This window comes from Heliangelus exortis, chromosome 5, assembly GCF_036169615.1.
Source record: "Heliangelus exortis chromosome 5, bHelExo1.hap1, whole genome shotgun sequence".
In the NCBI taxonomy this organism is placed as follows: domain Eukaryota; kingdom Metazoa; phylum Chordata; class Aves; order Apodiformes; family Trochilidae; genus Heliangelus; species Heliangelus exortis.
The window spans coordinates 38,399,782-38,420,088 of NC_092426.1; the positions used below are offsets into that span (position 1 = coordinate 38,399,782).

Genomic DNA, 20,307 nt, shown 5'->3' on the forward strand with positions numbered 1-20,307 from the left:
AGAGAATAAGCAATTCTTTCACCACATAACCCAAGTGCCTCTTGGAATAATACTAAAAGATAAAGGTAGAATAAACCCCCACACCTGTTGATGTTTAAATATGGGTTTTTTTTCACTGATCTGTATCAATAATAGGTATCATCAGAAACAACAGGAATAGTAAGTCCATTGATCTTTCCATAATGAGAAAACACAGCATGAACTTTCCCTGGCTAAAGAATTAGCACATAGGAACCTCATGGGAAACAAAATTCAGGAGAGTTAAAAGGCCATACAACTGTCTTAGGATCCAGTGTAGGAATATCAGTGTAATGCTCAGTTTTTCAGCTAATCCCACAAAAGGGGATGCAGAAAAATACTAATGAACAAGCAGTTTGCTTAACTCAGCTGCATGTTCACCTGAAGAAGCTTATTATCCTTCAGAGGGGTTCAAGGTTACCTCTACATGTTTAAGAAGGCCAATTGCTCCTATTACAGTCTGAGTTACAAATTTTTTTTTCATAGTAACAGAAAGTATTGCACTTAACTACATGACAATTCTTTTTAAACCTGCTTTGTGTGATGCTGCATTTGGATAGAAACCAGATTCTGCTGAAGCAGAAGTAATTGTGGAGTAATTAAATGAAACTATTATAATATACTGTAACAGGCTGAAAACAGTTAATTAACAAAAATATGCACAAAACTTCCTTTGTGTTTAAAATGATGGTATCTGTTTACAGATATTGCATCCTTCAGGACACTTGGATTAGTGAAAACAGGCATTCATGCCTCATTATTTACTGTTTGGGAGAAGAAAATGAGCTTTTCTCCTTTTCAGTTGCCAGGCAGCTAATCAGTTTGGAATAATTAAATCATTGACCTTGATCAAGTACAATAAAAACAATTTAGCTTTTGCAGAAAAGGCCACAATCACAAAAATATAATTTTGTAAATCTGGTCCCTGCTGCCTACTCCTTACTTTGTCCCAGTTACCAGCCAGCAAAAGCAAACCTGTCACAGAACAAGCTATTACCAAGCATAGCATACACTTGATATATAAACACTTGAATGTTTTAATATAATTACTCAAGTTTAGGCTAGATTAGGCATTTGGATTGTCTTCCTCCTGAACCAGTCCTGCTGCAGTGTGATCTCTGGTGCTTTACCATCATTTAGCTCTGACCTTCCCAGTGTCAGACTGGAATGAAATGGGAGAAGATGTGCAGGTCCAAAGGCTGTGAGGTGAAGGTGACTTCAGGTGTCAGTGAGTCTCAGTCTGAGATGATGGCTGGAGACAAGAATCAGCTGAAACTTTTACAGCTTGCTTGGGTTTCTGCTTTTGGGAGATTACAAATAAATATAACTGCCTGCAACTGAAGGCTGAAAAGAATTTTATTACAGTTTTTGAACTTGGTGCAAGGGGAAAGTTGGGTTCATGGAGGCAAGCTAAAAAGGCTGGTTTCAGTATTGGAGTGTAAAGGTCTTAAGCCAGATCTGCCTGGTCTGTAGCTTCCCTGATTCTGATAAAATCTGATCAGAAACCACAGTGTCTAACCACAAACCTCACCCTTATTCTTTGGTTTACTCACAAGTTGTTCAGGCACATAAAAGAAGCCTTGATCTAACACTGCACTCTACTGGTTTGCCACTTTTTTTTTGCAAGTGGGACACTTTTCTGGAAATGGTCAGGAACTCCCCATCACCCCCCAAAGCTTGTTCGCTCCCTGTCTGCAGTGCCAAGCAGTAGCTGCTTCCTGCAGAAAATGTTTACAAGCATCAAGTATGTCCTGTAATTTGTGCTGAGAAGTGATGCATCAGTTTTAACCTCAACCATCTCAAAACCTTATTTTAGCATCTGCAGCTTGTTACTTCATTATTCACCTTCAGAAGGTGGAACTTACAAATTTTACATAGAGACTCCATAATAGATTTCTGAGGTGCTCTGGTGGGCCTGTAAGGAAAAGGACCCATTTACCTGCACTATATTCCTTAAGGATTTAAACATCTTTATTTTATTAATGAGTCCTCCTAAAAGCTCTTGGAAAGCTTATAATGCAAAAAACCAACACTCTTCTGGCTCCACAACATCGATCATTGTCCCATTCCCTGGTTTGCCTTGAAAAAGAACCAAAACAAATAGGCCAGAAGGGAAGAGCAAAGAAAAGCCCTCCATACACCTGAGCACAGCCTCACAACACCTGAGCACAACCTCACAACACCTGAGCACAACCTCACAACACCTGAGCACAGCCAGGATGGGCAGATACCACAGTGTGTTGACAAGCATTGAATGACTCCCAGAGTCCATCCAGAAACTGGAAATGGAGACAAGAGTCAAGACAAGGATTCAACATAGGTTTAAGGTCCACCAAGGAGACCAAGTCCAAACTGGAGCTACATACACCTACAATACAGACCAAGCAGGGACCCAAGGCTAATGCCCAGGTGGCCAAGAAGGCCAATGGCATCCTGGGCTGGCTCAGGAACAGCGTGGCCAGCAGGTCCAGGGAAGGGATTCTGCCCCTGTGCTCAGCCCTGGGGAGGCCACAGCTTGAGTCCTGTGTCCAGTTCTGGGCCCCTCAGCTCAGGAAGGAGATTGAGGTGCTGGAGCAGGTCCAGAGAAGAGCAAGGAGGCTGGGAAGGGATCCAGCACAAGTCCTGTGAGGAAGGGCTGAGGGAGCTGGGGGTGTTGAGGCTGGAGAAGAGGAGGCTCAGGGGAGACCTCATCACTCTCTACAACTCCCTGAAAGGAGGTTGGAGCCAGGGGGGGGTTGGGCTCTTTTCCCAGGCAACTCTCAGCAAGACAAGAGGGCACAAGAGGTCTCAAGTTGTGCCAGGGGAGGGTTAGGTTGGACATTAGAAAGAATTTCTTTACGGAGAGGGTGATCAGACACTGGAATGGGCTGCCCAGGGAAGGGGTGGATTCTCCATCCCTGGAGATATTTCAAAAGAGCCTGGATGTGGCACTCAGTGCCATGGGCTGGGAACTGCAGCGGGAGTGGATCAAGGGTTGGACTTGATGATCTCTGAGGTCCCTTCCAACCCAGCCCATTCTATGATTCTATGAATTCTAAAGCCAAAACTCAGATGGAGTCCCTGGATCAATGGGCAGAGGCTGTGGCCATCTGGGGCCAGTCAGGAGCCCTTAAGATCTGTTGGCATCTTCAGCCCTGACAGCTACACACTGCAACAGCCTTCTTCATCTCCTGTACCCAGTGAAAACAACTGCAGCTTAGATAACTAACCCTGGATCTCATCTCAATCATAGAATCCTAGGGGTTGGAAGGGACCTCGAAAGATCATCTAATCACAGACTTCTTCAGAAACTTCTAGGAGACTGTATTTCAGGCTTTGTGACAGCTACGTTGACTCAGCCCCCACATAAGATATTTATCCCTAAGTCTACTACTTCCATTTTTATCACACATTTCTTCCAACCCTGTGTATGGAAGAAATACAATCACTAAGTCCTGGATCCTTTTTAAAATTTGATTGCACTTTCCTGTAGCTCTGGCACTGATTTAAGCAGCACTTTACTGGGCTCACTCAGCAGCTGAGTGGTTTCATCCATGAGCTGCCTCTGAACTCCTGCGTGAGCATCTCCTGCTCCTGCCAAGCTGTTACTGATCATTGCAGTGATTTGTCCTAAACCCTTTTCTTCCAAGCCATGAGATTTTCCCTGAGATGTTCTTCCTGAATGTGAGATTTCCTCTGATCAACTCCTAAAAGGAATGATCTGATCAGGAACATCCCATGTCCTGCTCTGTAGCACAGGTCAACCTAAGAGATGCACAGCTTCTCTGCAGTAAACTTACCTTCCCCTTTTATTCTTTGCTTATCTGAGTCCATCAACTTTGATAGATTTTCAATTAAAAAAATTATTTTATCTTATATGTTGCCATATGATTCACTGATCTTTACTTTCACCATTCAGCTATGACTTCCACTCTATTTCTCCCCATGTCTAAGCATGATTGATGTCTTTTACAGTATCTAATATACATTTTATTTCTATCTCAAGTCATGAAATTTTCTTCCTGTTTCCAGGTTTTTATCCTTTTAATTGCTCCTTTTATCTAACTTCCTTGCTTTTAGGGAGTTACCCTTTTTAAAGTGCCACATTACAACCATGCATTTTTTCAGGTCTTTCTGTGCAATCAGAAATTTGTGCTTTATACAAACATGGAAACATTTATGCACATACATACACATTCCCAAAAAGCTTTCAGGGAAAGAAATCTGAAACCTTGCCAAGAAATAAAACTGGTTCAAGACAAAAGAAACTACTTTGAGATGAAATTTCTTAAGCAGCTGGGCAGGAACAAACATTTATTCCATCAGTCTGTCAGGATGAAGCCTCAGAAATAGACCAGGTGAGATTTCTCTGAGTGTTTGTAGGCACAGCACATGTCTTGGGAACAAGCACTGCAAGACTACAAAAAAAAGGCATGAAAAATGTACAAGCAGATAATAATAATGCTCAGTAATTTCTTAGCACGTCTCACTCAAAGTATTTTGAAAATATGTTGAACCACAAAGCTTAACTGAATTTAATGAATAAAGACATTCAGATGCTGACTCATGAAAAAGGATCTCTCAGTAGCAGAACAAGAACTAGAAGGGAGGTGTCCTATATCATCCCTCCCTACAGGGATCACTACACTTTCCTGACAAGCAGGACTTGGCAAAGGAACAGAACCTCCAGGCTTTGAGTGTTCTCTTGCAAGTGCTTATGAAGCAGTTGTGTGCTATGAGCTCTGTTTTAGACAAGCAATTGAGCTCAGGTTTTCAATGCTGATTGCTAAAGAGAAACACCTTCAGCCATAATTAGGATTTGAAACAGATGTGCCAGTTCTCTGAGGTGCTTAATAATTTCGCAGAGGGCTGGGACCCACCTTTAAAAAATCAGAACTCAAGGAATTGTCTGGTTTTGCACAGGCAAAGCTTTGTTAGTGTTTTTGTGGCTAATGTCTTCATGTTTACTGATAAAGTAATTTGTCTTGAATCCTACAGGCTGCACTTAGTACTTGCTGTGGCACCGGATTGTGTGGAGTTAAAAGAAGGGACTGGGTCTTTAGCATAGTTTTTTTTTTTTTACATGTGATGGGAGAGAGCTGTGTCACCACTTGTCCTGGTTTGGGCCAGGATAAAGGGGATTTTCTGTCTTGTACTTTTGCTTTCAGCTCAGTCTCTTGTGAGTAGCTGCACTTGCTGAAATTAACAGCAAGTTTCTCAGTCAGTGTCTGCTCCTAGGACTGATCCCACTCCCTGTTTATAGTTACTGCTGGAGACTGGTGTGCAGAGCCAAGGGCACTGCTCAGCTCTGAGGAACATTTTACCCTCCAGAAGGAATAAAGAGGTCCCACCTGCAGCCTCCTTTGGGGAGGAACAGACAAGATAGATGCCAGAATTGACCAGAGTATTCCATCCCATACACCTCATACTCAGGATAAATCTGAGGGATCACAAGAGCTTCCAGCTTCCTGCCCTTCCTGCCTTTCCTGCTTCCCTTTCTTCACCCGTTCCCTGTTTGCTTCAGCATCCTGGGAGGATTCCATCCATTCCTCTGCCTGTGCTCCTGATCCATCCCAGCCCATATCTGTGTGTTCCTGCCTCCAGCTCCCAACTGCTGCTGACTCCAGGATTCCAGCCTGGACTTTCCCAGGGCTGCCCTGCAGCCTCAGGGGTGATGTGAGAGTTATTGGGGGAAAGGGGGGAGGAACGTGGTATCCATTTTCCTGTATATTTGTATATATTTAGTAATTTTTCCTATTTATCATTACTGTTTCACTAAAGTTGTGTAGTTTAGTTTCCAACCCATGAGTCTCTCTCCCTTATTCTCTCTCCTTTCTTTATCAGGGAGGAGAGGGGGATTAATAGAGAGCAGCTGTCACTTGGTTTAATTGCTGGGTCAGTGTTAAACCCTGACACCACTGTAAGTGACTAAATAATTGCCATTTCAGTACTGAAAATTCTTGGAGTCAGAATATAGTGTGTGCCATGATGTTTGGCAGCACATACCAAGCACAGTGGGTGACTGATGGTTAAGTGGGAAGGAGTAAAAGACTAAGAGGACCCTTCAAGACCACTTAGCTCAACTTCTACTAATCCAGATAGTAATGTTGTGGTTTTTAACTTAAAATTTGCCTCCTTTCCCCCATCACACATGTGCTCTTGTTAGAATACTGTTCTGAAAGTAGACTTCAGGAATCATACAGGTACTAATTATGGTTTATTGGGATAAGCTGGAGTCCAAGGAAACCTTGCTAATGACTTTCATTATCCTTTAATGTAAAATTTTGTGATGCAGCTGGATTGAAACAGGAAGTTCAGTCTGGGGTTAGGTAAGTAGCATAATATTACTGCTAAGATAGCTTTATTTTGGTCACCATTGCTGACTTTTAGAGCACTAAACCTGTGAGGATACAACTTTACAACCCTATAATTCTAAGGTGGTCTTTTGTGATGTGAGAATAATGTGGATACTGAGCTGTAAAGGGCAGTGTTGAAAAGAGCAGTCTAGGTTGTCTTAGGCAACCTTTTTGGATTTTTTTATTATATAGTTCTTACATATGGTTATTAGTTATTATATAGTTATATATCTTAATATATATAATATTATATAGATATTATATAGTTCATTTATCAGCCAAAGACTGGAGCTGGCTGTAAAGCTGATCTATAAAAGTGAAGTCAGTCACCTATAGGAGCTACCAATATCTATGTTGATAATAAACTGCAAAAGCTACAGGTGAATTTGATATTCCACCAAATAGGGGAGCAAATGTTGGCAAGCATCTTAAATGCAGTGGGAGAAACCTCTCCAGGCAGGGCTCTGTGTTGGGATGCAATTCAACCAAGCAGAACTGGGCTGTAAGACAAAATCCTTGGAATCTCAGGGTACAGATTCTTGATGGAGAAGGAGCTTCAGAGCTGGTTGCAGAAGCAGGAAAGTTTTACTGCCAGGATGTAGAAGCCACAGCTATCATCCCAGGTCTTTCTGGTGTAGTGCCACATGATGTTATTTCCCTGTGGTTCCCAGTATCTATGAGTAAGTTGGATGCTTCAGGAGTCCACACACAATTTGTGGGAGCAAACATAATGAACTCCTGGAGCAATCATCAAGAACAGTGTTTGAAAAGAAGACCAAAACCAGAAGGAAAAAATTACATTTTCACATATTTCCTGGCTATCTGCTGCAGTGGTAAATAAACTGGGAAAAGGTCTTCTTCAGGAGGTCTTCAGGGACACATTGCTCTCCTTTTCTCATCAGTATCTGTGGGGAAATTTAGTTTAAAAAGTTATACCTATGTGCATTTGTGTGCAGTGGTGGCAAGATGGAAGAAATAAAGTGTTTCACAGCAAGGGAAAAATCCACCTAGTCCCAAAGCAGCTCAGAAACTCAGCAGAATGTTAACTGGGACAATAATTAAGCCTTAACACTGTAAGGGACAATTTATGCTGGAATAAAAGTGTCACTATCTCACTTCAGTGCCACTAATATTATTCTTTCTGGACCACAGCTCATGAGCTTGGAGGCTGCTCGTTGATTCCTGCTTAAAATCCCTTAGCAATGTTAAGAAACTTTACTGTAGGGAGGGGAGGTCACAAATCAGATGATAAATTAATTAGTGGCTTTTGGACACTGTAACTTGGCAAGTATTATCATGGCAATGTGTCCTTCCTGTAACATAATTGTGCTATGGGGTAGGTGGAAAAAATATACTTAAAATTATATAAAACTATAATTTAAAAAAATTATATTAAAAATATACTTAAAAAGGTCAAAAATACTCTGAAAAAAAAGACACTTTCATATGAAATCCATTGTTCAGGACAGGGGTGAATTTATTATCTATAGATTTATTCTGGCACCCTGAGAACAGATCAGTGGTGATTCCAAATGTCAGCAGAATCTCCCAGCAGAGCTTTGCTGCCTCTACAGTGCAGAGTTTTTGGCCTGAGTTCAAAGTAAAAATGAATCTGAAAATTCTGGAAGTCTGGGAAGCCCATATGTGAATCCACTGATGGATGCTGGTATTTTAGCAGAGATGGCTTTCTATTGCAAGACTTTGAAACCTATATTAAAAAAAAAAACAAAACAAAGCAAGAAATAAACCCCAAACCAAACTCAAACAAAAAAAAAAAAAACCAACCCCCAAAAAATCCCTTCATGCTTTATAATTAAAGGCATGTGAAATACAGCAGTTTTGTTTAAGTTGAACCCAAAAGTTCAAACTACTTATTTTCATTTTTTTTCCTTATTAAAATTATCAAAACCAGCTTTCATTGCCAAATCCATGGCTTTTAATGAAATGGAGCTTCCAGTTGCTTCTAATGCTGGTGAATCTCTACAGATTTTTCAGCTAATCTCATCTGAATTTTAATTTGAAACCATATGAACAGATATTTTCACAGTTGACTTGGTATAAAGTTCTTTCATATCTTTTCAGTGTATTTTTCTCAGTGGTGCAACACTAGTCATATATGAACAAACCATTTAATTACTTGAATTACATAATTACTTTAAATTATCAAATTTAAAAATTAAACTAGTAGTATCATCCTCATTCTCAAAGAAGACAAATTCTAATAAAAAAGAGTGAAAATGTGAAGTTCAGAAAAAATAAAATTCTTGACCAGTCTGAGAATTCAACAAATGAGATGTGTGATATTTCACTACCAAACTGAAGGAAAAACCCTGCTGAAATTAGTGGGAATTTTGCATGACTTCAGTGATGCAAAGGTTTTATTTCCTGAACGCTCCTGTAAGTATTACAAATGATCAGGAGGTGCAACTATTATCATTATCATTCTATAATGGCCATTCTTATTTTATCCTTTAAACTGTCCTTCTAGGTGACAGAATTTTTGACCAAATGCATACTCTATTTGCAGGAATGTGCATGATGTCAGACACACAGCTGGCAGGGTTTAGCACTGACCCAGCAACTAAACTGAGTCACAGATGCTCTCTATTAATCCCTCTCTCTTCCCTGATAAAGAAAGGAGAGAGAATAAGGGAGAGAGACTTATGGGTTGGAAACTAAACTGCACAGCTTTAATGAAACAGTAATGATAAATAGGAAAAATTGCTAAATCTATACAAATCTACAGGAAAATTGGTACCACGTTCCTTCCCCCTTTTCCCCCAATAACTCTCACATCACCACTGAGGCTGCAGGGCAGCCCTGGGAAAGTCCAGGCTGGAATCCTGGAGTCAGCAGCAGTTGGGAGCTGGAGGCAGGAACACACAGATATGGGCTGGGATGGATCAGGAGCACAGGCAGAGGAATGGATGGAATCCTTCCAGGATGCTGAAGCAAACAGGGAACAGGCAAAGAAAGGGAAGCAGGAAGGGGTTTGACCCTTGTGATGCCTCAGATTTATCCTGAGTATGAGGTGTATGGGATGGAATCCTCTGTTTGGTCAATTCTGGCATCTATCTTGTCTGTTCCTCCCCAAAGGAGGCTGCAGGTGGGACCTCTTTATTCCTTCTGGAGGGTAAAATGTTCCTCAGAGCTGAGCAGTGCCCTTGGCTCTGCACACCAGTCTCTAGCAGTAACTATAAACATGGAGTGGGATCAGTCCTAGGAGCAGACACTGACTGAGAAACTTGCTGTTAATTTCAGCAAGTGCAGCTACTCACAAGAGACTGAGCTGAAAGCAAAAGTACAAGACAGAAAATCCCCTTTATCCTGGCCCAAACCAGGACAACAGCACGTGAAAAAAACAGACTCTAGGAATCCCTAGCTATCAATAATAGACCCTTTCTTATACAACCCATTTTGTAAAAATCTCACTAGAAGATGCCATCATCTTCTTGGTGGAAGTGTTTTGGCCAATTCAACATAAGCATCATGAAATATTGTCTGTCATAGTGATAGAAAATCATTCCTTCTTGGTGCTCTGATAACAAGCAGCTCATGGTCATGGTTCAGTGTCTCCTTGTATCATATTTGACATATTTATCTTCTTGTCATGTAGCAGTTTGTGAAGGGCTCTGTCATAGGCATTAAACAGTGAGCATCATTTAAAAATGCCCTTTCAAAGCACTATAAAAAAATTGGACAAAGAACCAAAACTCATAGCACAATCCCATGCTAATATCTGGAGTTCTGGCTTTTACACAACTGAGAAAAAAAACCTTGCAGTCAGAGAACTGGGCCAGTTGACAAGTGCAGCTCTAGAATGTAATAAGTAGATATATCCCAGTGGTGGATCAAGAGATTTGAAATGGATTTTATATAAAAACTTTGCCAACAAGAGAAAAAAAAAAACCACAATCCACAGTAAAGCCAAAATACCATTTGTGATCTAAAGAAACAATACAAACCAAGTTCTTTCATGTATCTATTTCATAGCTGGATGATGTCAGCTTACTAAGAGGGCCTGATACATTTTCCTTTTTTTTTAACACTACTTTTTAGTACTGTATAAATCATCTGCAAGAAATTACCCCTGTCAGACAAATGTTTACATTTAACAGTCCCAAACCTATTAATAATGTCACAACACCAAACGAGGGAGAAAAGGGAAATTAAATCATTGATAAAGCTAAGGTCAGTCACAGGTAGTTTTCCAGCTTATTTTTAACACTTACACTAAGAAGGGAAAATATAATATCGCAGTCATCGATAGTAAAAATTAATTAAAAAGACAAATCTGCCACTGGCTTTGTCACTTCTCTGTCCCATTCAGGAAGCTCATTGTAACCTGAAGCTGAGAAGAAGTCAACAAACCTCTGAAGGCTTTCCAGTAGCACAGTCTACGATGCTGTTCTGCAAATATCTTTTAAATTCCCTTGCTCTGTCACAGTGGAGCTACCACACTGTCTCTTCATGCATGCATGAGGTGTGACTACAAGAAAACAACTTGGAGAAACAACCCTAAGCCAAAAATTCCACATCTCGTTAGCTGTGCAATATCAGTGAAAATAATAGCTTTGAGATTTAAAATGATTTATTCTTAAAAGTTGTTATCTGTAAAGTTTACAATTTAAAGAGTGTCTTCTCAGTGTCTGTATTCTCTGCCTCTGGGCTCAGATGGAGGGAACAGATAGTTAAATCTATGTTCCTCTTCCCAACATTCTGTTCTGCTCTCAGAAAGGCTTACAACATGCAGATATACCACGGACATCATCTAGGCTGCATTTTCTTGATCCTCCCAGTTAATACCAAATGCTGCAGCATCACTGTTGAGTTATGAGTATGCTTTAATGCATAACATTACCCTCACCCTTTATGAAGTATTTTATTAAAGAGATCTGCTCTGTAGCACAGACAGTGAAAAGACAGGGGTAGAAAAATATTTCCTTATTTTTAGGTGCCAAATGCTGTCAAATCTTGCTGTTGCATGTGTTAATATGCTGTTGTTAGCATCAATTTTTAATAGCCTGTGGTCAACAAAGCCATTTTAACATGAGAATTGTAATAATTTATTTAGAAGTGTCAAAATATCCTCCCATCTGCAAGACCCAGAAGTCATATGCAGAAAGCTGGACAATAATATATCAAATACAGCTATAACTAACTTCAGAAACTATTAATAAATCTCCTGTTGTTACCATCACCTAAGTAGACACTCAATAAGATGCTTGTCTCTTGGCTACACTTGATTCTATTTCCCTTCTTGATGCCTCTTTCCCAACAAAAAAATCTTCCCCTCTGCTCAGGGGGAACCATGGCTTATCTTGATTTCATGCAACACGGAGCCATTCCTGTGCTTTTAAACATCCCCATACACCTTGCACCAACACTAAAATGCCATATGAAACACTGATACCCTCTCAGAGGAAATACCCCAATCCCATGGGAGCTTTTGGCATTCCAAATTCTTCAGCTTGAGTGCCACAGGCTCCTCTTAGGAGAGAGCAGGAAACCTCTTGTATGCTCCATTTTACAGCTATGAATCTAAACCTCCACTGATACAGCTGAATCACCAGATTGTTTCTGCTTTTCTTGTCATACCAGTAGGATTTATTGATGATTTTAAATGAATACGGACAAGTACTAAAAGGGAGTCAGTTCCTGAATGACTTGGTTACCAGTCCAGAGTGTAGGAGACCAAGTGATGCTCCTTGCTCTGCCACAAATGTTTTCTGTGCCACAGAATCATAGAATTGGCTGGGTTGGAAGGGACCTCAGAGATCAATTTGCTACCTCTTTCAGATTCCAGTGTCTGGTAGTGTTCAGGCAAGTGACTGCTGTAGTTATGCATTGGTTTAGTCACTTTTATGCCTTCAGAAATCAGAACTTCATTCTCAGAGAGAATGTTATGAATGGTTGTTACGTGTTGTAAGGGTGATGTTAGGAAAGGGAGATTCAAATGCTGCTCTACTGACAGCTATGTAAGCTTATAAAATATACAAATCCAGGGTAGTTATCTCAGCACATGAGTACTTCACCAAGACAAAGCATGAGGAAAGATTATTAAAAGTTGTAGCTAATTTGTTTGCTGGGTGTTAGTGGGACGCTTGGTAAGGCCAGTGGCCAATTTATTTTCTCAGGGTAAGGGAGAATTTTTTAACTTGGAACAGAGAGGTGTGGAGGAGTTGTAAATGCTACAGTTGTTTACTGATCTGCAGCTCCATTGTGTGGAAATAATTTCATTTCTACTCTTTGGCACCTGAGCCAACTACTGCCACCATATTGGAACTGGCTGTTACAATCAGTTATTACTCTGTGTTCATTTCCTGTCTTGTATCACACAAGTACTTGCATTTATTTTATGCCACATTTTTTTTTAAAAAGCAGGCAGTGTGAAGCCTGTTCAAATGTCACACAGGGCAAGACAGAGGAATCCAGGGCTGAAATGAGCATGGGGGTAAACAGGGGTAAAAAGGGAGGGTGATTCTGCTTTATGATGGCAGATAGTATGGGATGGTGAAATAGAGCCTCACAGCAGTCTCATTTGGTATCAATTATCTCTATTTTAATGCTTCAGTCCAACTGAATTCTTTACAATGATCGTTAATAATCTGTATGTTAAAATCCATCTAAGGGAAAGCTCCGTCAGTGTAGAGGTTTTAGAATCTCATAGAATCATAGAATGGGCTGGGTTGGAAGGGACCTCAGAGATCATCAAGTCCAACCCTTGATCCACTCCCGCTGCAGTTCCCAGCCCATGGCACTGAGTGCCACATCCAGGCTCTTTTGAAATATCTCCAGGGATGGAGAATCCACCACTTCCCTGGGCAGCCCATTCCAATGGCTGATCACCCTCTCCAGAAAGAAATTCTTTCTAATGTCCAACCTAAACCTCCCCTGGCACAACTTGAGACCTCTTGTGCCCTCTTGTCTTGCTGAGAGTTGCCTGGGAAAAGAGCCCAACCCCCCCTGGCTCCAACCTCCTTTCAGGGAGTTGTAGAGAGTGATGAGGTCTCCCCTGAGCCTCCTCTTCTCCAGCCTCAACACCCCCAGCTCCCTCAGCCTCTCCTTATAGGAGGTGTATCCCAGCGGTATCCAACAGGGATTCACGGTGGTGAACTTGTTGACGTTGTAAAGCACTTTTAACACCACATATCAGGAAACGTCTATACAAGAGTGCGGCTGCCGGGGTTTCTTGGAGAAGACTGCCCAAAGCTGCAACTTCTCGTCTCTGTCTCTCGGAGCAGGACTGACCGCCACCCGCCAGCTCCCGGGACACCTCCAGGAGCAGGAGCAGGAGCAGGAGCAGGAGCAGGAGCAGGAGCAGGAGCAGGAGCAGGAGCAGGAGGAGTCCCCACGGCGGGGATGAACCCCGGGGAGAGGCAGAGCCCCCCCGATAGCCCCCGACAAGATGGCGGCCCCTGACCCCCGCGCTTCCTCTTCCGGCCGGGGTTGCCATGGCGCTGCCCCCCATCAGCCCACCCTTCCCCCTCCCGCCGGTGTGTGTTTACATCGGGCAGGAGGAGCCGGAGACCCAGCGCCGGGGGAGACGACGGGGACGCAGCCGACGGCCGCCAGCCCGCCCGCCCGCCTTTCATCCCCGTCGGGCGGTGCTCCGGGAGACGCGGGATGAAGGTGATGCTGGAGGCTCTCACCGAGGCGCGTGTTCCTATCGGAGGGGGGGGGGGGTGTCGGCTGGGCCGTGGCGGCTCTCGGTGCCTGGGGCGGGGGATGAGGGGTAGTGGCCGAGCCGGTGTGATGACCCCGGGCCCGAGGCAGTAACTGGAGGCGGGAGGTGGTCGCCGCTGGCTACCTTAGCGAAGTACAACTTCCAGAAGCTTCTAACTTCGTGGGGGATGCGGTACCGCTACTTAGAAACGGCTCCCGGAAAAGACTTTCCCTCTTCTCCCATTAAAACCGGGATCGCTTCCTGTGGTGCTGTGAAGGGAGGGCGAGCGCGATAAGACGGGAGAGGCTTGTGGCGAGGGAGAGAAACCGGGCCGGGCCGCCCGCTCCCCCTCGGGCCGCTCCCCCTCGGGCCGCTCCCCCTCGGGCCGCTCCCCCTCGGGCCGCTCCCCCTCGGGCCGCTCCCCCTCGGGCCGCTCCCCCTCGGGCCGCTCCCCCTCGGGCCTCGTCGTGCTAGCGGCTTCGCTTCCCCAGGAGCCGGGGAAGCCACCGGGAGAAGCTCCGGGTCTCACCAGTGCTGCTTATCTCGCAGGCCCTTCTGAGAGCATGGAGGTGACCGTCATCTTTCTCCTCAGTTCCCTGTGTAGCCCCCCTGGGCAGCCTGGGCACTCAGCTGGGCTGGCCATAAAAGTAGCATAAAAGTATCTGGGAGGTTGGCTCTTCAGTTGTGTTGGTTGGGAGTCAGCAGTGCTGCTTCTTGTTGTGTTTTTTCCCCGTTATGTTCTGTCATATCTCTTTAATTTGCAGGTGTGTGACTTTTGACACGGTTCCCTCTCGTTCATCAGTTTGAAATGCAAGCACACCAGGCATTCCCTGTCTCCTGAAATTGTCTAGCATTAAAAAAAAAAAAAAAAGAAAGAAAAAGAAAAAATGATTAAACAGCTAGATTGTAAGCTCTTTGAGGCAGCACCTGTATGTAGCTATGGTCTGTACCTATCTTGATTGAGAAATTTGGCTTGAGGTTCTTCCAAGCCTCTGAGTCAAGTAAGTATCTGCTAGAAGTTCCCCAGCTTGTGCTGATGGTTGGGCAGTGGACCTATATCCATCACTCCAGTTAACAGTCCTCAGCTAGCAGTGTCTGCAGCTGACCCAGGAAAGAAAAAGGGCAGTTTCCAAGTATCTGAAATAAATGTATCAAAAAAGAAAGTTTCCTTCTATGCATTGTTTTTTGTTTCTTTTGCTTATGTTCAAAACCCGATAGTAAAGAGTTGTTTTCTTCCTCTCTGAGTGCATGTTTGAATAGTGTGGGATAACAAAAAATTATATATATATATATATATATATATATGGCAGTCATTGGTAAGCAGCAGTACAGCCCTGGGTGAATTGTTGATTTATCCTGCAAAAGAAAAACCTTAGAGTGCTGGCTGAACAGTACATCCAGCCTGAGGCCAAAAGTGAAAATATTTTCTTCAGCTTCTGTCTTATTGCATGCAGAGCACACCACAGATTATTCTTACTAAGACCATTGCTTCTGCTGGTTTCCTCTTTTGTCCCACTGGAGTGAGAATAGCTTGAGGCTGTTTTAGATTGTCTCACACAAAATACAGCAAGATGTGTATGGAGTTATGTTCAGATCATAAGGAAGATGTGTTTAGGGGTAGAGCAAAACCAATCATTTATTGGGTATAAGCACAGTATAGGGCTTTTCAGTATAAAAGGGTTCACAGTTTTTCTCCAAGTGGATAATTTCTTTCAGTGGATGTTTCTTTTCACATGTACCACCTTTTGTTGTAGCAGTTGCCTCAGTTTCCTCTATGTAAGATCATTGGAGATGCATAATTTAAAGTCTTAAGATGGAGGAGATAATTAAATTTTTAATTAACAAGTGGAATACCTCATAGTGTTTTTTGCCCCTTAAGAGGGAGGATAAAGAGGAGGTTGTGTGAGAGCTGGATCAAAATCTGTTTTATAGACCTGCTCACAAATAGCTCAGTGTGTCATTAGAACAAATGAGTTTAAGTTGTTGATTGCAGGAAGTACATCAGGACCAAACTTCTTGAAAAGTAATCTTGTCTGTTTCTCCCCTAATTATTACTATGTCTTGGGAAATATATCTGAGTTTGTGTATTTTTTAGCAGTAATTTCTCAGGCTTTCTCATGGTTGCTGGTTAACAGGCTGCTAAGAAGGCAGGGCTGTTGATGCAAATAATGCAGGTGTGCATAAAGATGGTCTGCCTACTTATAAAAGGAAAAAAAACAAGGGGAGAGAAGTAAGATGAGGGGAATTCTGCTGTGGACATGATCCCTTCAGGATTCACCACTTCATGTCTGATTGTTGCTGAGGAAACTGAAACTTCATGTATTTTATTTTTGAAGTAACTCAAATAATGTAAGTATCCTGTTTAAAAAGGTAGATGAAGTAAAGTAGCATGGCAAAGGCATACTTTGAAACCTGAGGTGCTAGGTTTGAGTCAAGAAGGTCTCTGTCCTTTGCTGGATGGTATCTCTGGGCTCTTCCAGGCTATGCAAAATCTGAAGCTGGTTGAGGACCCTGTTTCCTGCAGGATGGGAATGAGAGGCAGTCAGCTTGAAAGTGGATCATTCCTAGATGTAGGAATATTTGAGAGATCTGTGATGAATAAGTACACCAGGAGTGTATTCCTTTGGCAGCAAGGAAGTGCAGCTCTCCGGGCTGCATTAGGAGCCTGGAACAGGTCTGTCAGGTGAGGAGGAGTTTCATTCCTTAGGGAAAAGGAGATTTGTGGGGAGATGACCAAATCCCTGCCCATTCATCCCATTTTCAGCAACCTACTGTCCAGTATGTTCCCAGTGTCCTGTTGTGGCTGAGTGCTGGATTTCTCAGGTCCTGGGCAGCACTGGGGAGTTTGTGTCCTTGGGAACAGAACCTGTTTGTGCTTTATCTTCAACCTGTGAATGAGCTGGGGCTTTGGGATGGTCCCTGATGATGAACCTGGTATGGTTAGTGCTGCAGTGACTGTGTCTGACTCTGCTTACTTCAAAACAGAGGAATGAAAAGCCTCCAGTGTCAGGTTGTATTGAAGTTGTTTGGGAAAGCAAGGTAAAAATGTGATGAGGTATCAGTGAAATAAGAGTGTGGGTTATTCTATAGGAAACATTTTGGGAAATAGGAGATCTCAGGATTTAAGGTTTCTTGCAAGACAGTTCCTGTAAAAGTTAAGTTTGTATCTCCTTTACATCTCTGGGCTCTTTCAGGCTATGCAAAATATGAAGCTGGTTGAAGACCCTGTTTCCTGCAGGATGGGAATGAGAGGCAGTCAGCTTGAAAGTGGATCATTCCTAGATGTAGGAATATTTGAGAGATCTGTGATGAATAAGTACACCAGGAGTGTATTCCTTTGGCAGCAAGGAAGTGCAGCTCTCCGGGCTGCATTAGGAGCCTGGAACAGGTCTGTCAGGTGAGGAGGAGTTTCATTCCTTAGGGAAAAGGAGATTTGTGGGGAGATGACCAAATCCCTGCCCATTCATCCCATTTTCAGCAACCTACTGTCCAGTATGTTCCCAGTGTCCTTCTGTGGCTGAGTGCTGGATTTCCCAGGTCCTGGGCAGCACTGGGGAATTTGTGTCCTTGGGAACAGAACCTATTCATGCTTTAAGAGGAAGTGTTGCCCTTGTGGCCAAGAAGGCCAATGGCATCCAGGGGTGCATTAGAAAGGGTGTGGTTAGTAGGTCAAGAGAGGTTCTCCTCCCCCTCTATTCTGCATTGGTGAGGCCACACCTGGAGTATTGTGTCCAGTTCTGGGCCCCTCAGTTCAAGAAGGACAGGGAAGTGCTTGAAAGAGTCCAGCGCAGAGCTACTGAGATGATTAAGGGAGTGGAACATCTCCCTTATGAGGAAAGGCTGAGGGAGCTGGGTCTCTTTAGTTTGGAGAAAAGGAGACTGAGGGGTGACCTCATCAATGTTTTCAAATATGTAAGGGGTGAGTGTCAGGGAGATGGAGTTAGGCTTTTCTCAGTGGTGACCAGTGATAGGACAAGGGGTAATGGGTGTAAATTGGAGCATAGGAGGTTCAAGTTGAATATCAGAAAAAATTTTTTTACTGTAAGGGTGACAGAGCCCTGGAACAGGCTGCCCAGGGGGGTTGTGGAGTCTCCTTCACTGGAGACATTCAAAACCCACCTGGACACGTTCCTAGGGGATGTACTCTAGGGGGCCCTGCTCTGGCAGGGGGGGTTGGACTAGATGATCTTTCGAGGTCCCTTCCAACCCCTAGGATTCTATGATTCTAGGATTTATCTTCAACCTGTGAATGAGCTGGGGCTTTGGGATGGTCCCTGATGATGAACCTGGTATGGTTAGTGCTGCAGTGACTGTGTCTGACTCTGCTTACTTCAATCCAAAACAGAGGAATGAAAAGCCTCCAGTGTCAGGTTGTATTGAAGTTGTTTGGGAAAGCAAGGTAAAAATGTGATTTCAGTTAAGAGGCTGCTCCCCTTTTCAGTGGATTGAAGTGATGTTCCAAGCAGAATGAGAGCTTGTAGTGCTTTGGCATGTGCTCACATATAAGTTAGGATTTTTGGGATAAGACAGGTGTCAGAAATGTGACATTTTCCTTTGAGAAACTTTACAGCTATATTTAAGGGAATGAATATGAACTTTACTGCCTATAGTTGTTCTGGTTTTTGACTGCCTGTGGTACATGATGTTGGCAGATGAATCCTAGATAGCAGATAAAAGCAAGATATTTGGAAAAAGAAGCATCAAAAGTTAAGGAAAGCCTGAGTAAATATTTCTCTTGCTTGTACTTAGAGGCAGATCAGTTCCTGAAGGTTGTCAGAGATTGTCCTGTCTAAAATTGAAATGTGTGTAAATCTTTTTTCCACATCTCTTTATTCCTGTTTAGCAGGGCTCTTGACAGTTGAAATGTAAAGTACTTGGGAAAGGAACATCTTAAAAAAATAAAGGATAAAAATGCTTTTTATGGAGTATATAGTAATTTTTTTTTCCTTTTTTTCCTTTTTTAAATTTTTTTCCTTTTTTTTCCTTTTTTTCCTTTTTTTTCCTTTTTTTCCTTTTTTTCCTTTTTTTCCTTTTTTCCCTTTTTTCCCTTTTTTTCCTTTTTTTCCTTTTTTTTCCTTTTTTTCCTTTTTTTCCTTTTTTTCCTTTTTTTCCTTTTTTTCCTTTTTTTCCTTTTTTTCCTTTTTTTCCTTTTTTTCCTTTTTTTTCCTTTTTTTTTCCTTTTTTTTTCCTTTTTTTTTCCTTTTTTTTTCCTTTTTTTTTCCTTTTTTTTTCCTTTTTTCCTTTTTTCCTTTTTTCCTTTTTTCCTTTTTTCCTTTTTTCCTTTTTTCCTTTTTTCCTTTTTTCCTTTTTTCCTTTTTTCCTTTTTTCCTTTTTTCCTTTTTTCCTTTTTTCCTTTTTTCCTTTTTTCCTTTTTTCCTTTTTTCCTTTTTTCCTTTTTTCCTTTTTTCCTTTTTTTCTTTCTCTTGGCCTCTTTTTTTTCTCTCTTTTTTTTTTTTTTTTTTTTTTTTTTTCTTTTTTCTTTTTTTCTTTTTTTTTCTTTTTTTTCCTTTTTTTTTTTTTCTTTTTTCTTTTCTTTTTTTTCTTTTTTTCCTTTTTTTTTTTCTTTTTTCCCTGGCATGCAGCCATTTGTGACCATGATTGGTCACACCTGGTTATCATTATCAGCAAACTACCTTACAAACTTTCAGGTGTTTTTTCTTTCCCAGTGTTTCGGCTGAATTTCTGAGAGATGGGAAGAGGTTAAGTGCCTTGAAAGTTCTGGGCAAGGAACAGGTTTGTGTTGATGAGAACAGTAGTAGAGAAATAAAGAAATGCTGTTTGTTTGCCACTAGTGCAAGCCACAGGTGCTTGTGATAACAAATCTTAACATTTCTGCAGAGCTGCCTAAGGTCTAATGCAATTCTTTGGATTTCTTTGAATCTAAAAAATTATTTTGGGGGACAGAGCCTTTACACTTTGTAGATCCTCAAAACTAAAAGGCAGCCATTACCAGAAGCTATTGCTGACACAATTAATTTAAATTTTTCAGTTTTTTTGCTTGTGTTCATACTGATCAACAGTTGCGGCTGTGAAGTTGCTGAATGAAGTAACTGGTTGGAATCTTGAAGTTGTGGTCTTAATTCTTGCACTAAGTTTGGAAGAAAATGAGTTATCTATGAAGTCTGAAATAAAAGGGGCATTATTGCTGAGAAGTTTAAGGCATGCAGGCTGTGTGTGAAGCTGGAGAGCTTGGTAGGACCAGAAGATGAAGTGTTTGTTCTGTAGAGCAAGGACACCTTTTATTGGAAATGTTTCTCCTTTAAAACACTTCAACAATAAATGCATGAA

General features: G+C 42.1%; 1 protein-coding gene across 6 annotated transcripts in view; it reads left to right on the forward strand.

Moving 5' to 3' along the window:
• Nucleotides 1-20,307, forward strand: part of LOC139796560 (transmembrane protein 263-like) — a 249,812-nt gene that overhangs the window by 18,124 nt on the left and 211,381 nt on the right. For 3 of the 6 annotated variants that reach the window (XM_071744752.1, XM_071744754.1, XM_071744753.1), the window contains exon 3: nt 12,735-12,807. In XM_071744752.1, coding sequence (XP_071600853.1) covers nt 12,796-12,807 — 12 coding nt within the window. In that variant the 5' untranslated portion in view covers nt 12,735-12,795. Of the gene's footprint in view, nt 1-12,734; nt 12,808-13,597; nt 13,986-20,307 lie in introns of all 6 variants that reach the window. The other 3 variants (XM_071744757.1, XM_071744758.1, XM_071744755.1) reach the window with 2 other exon arrangements.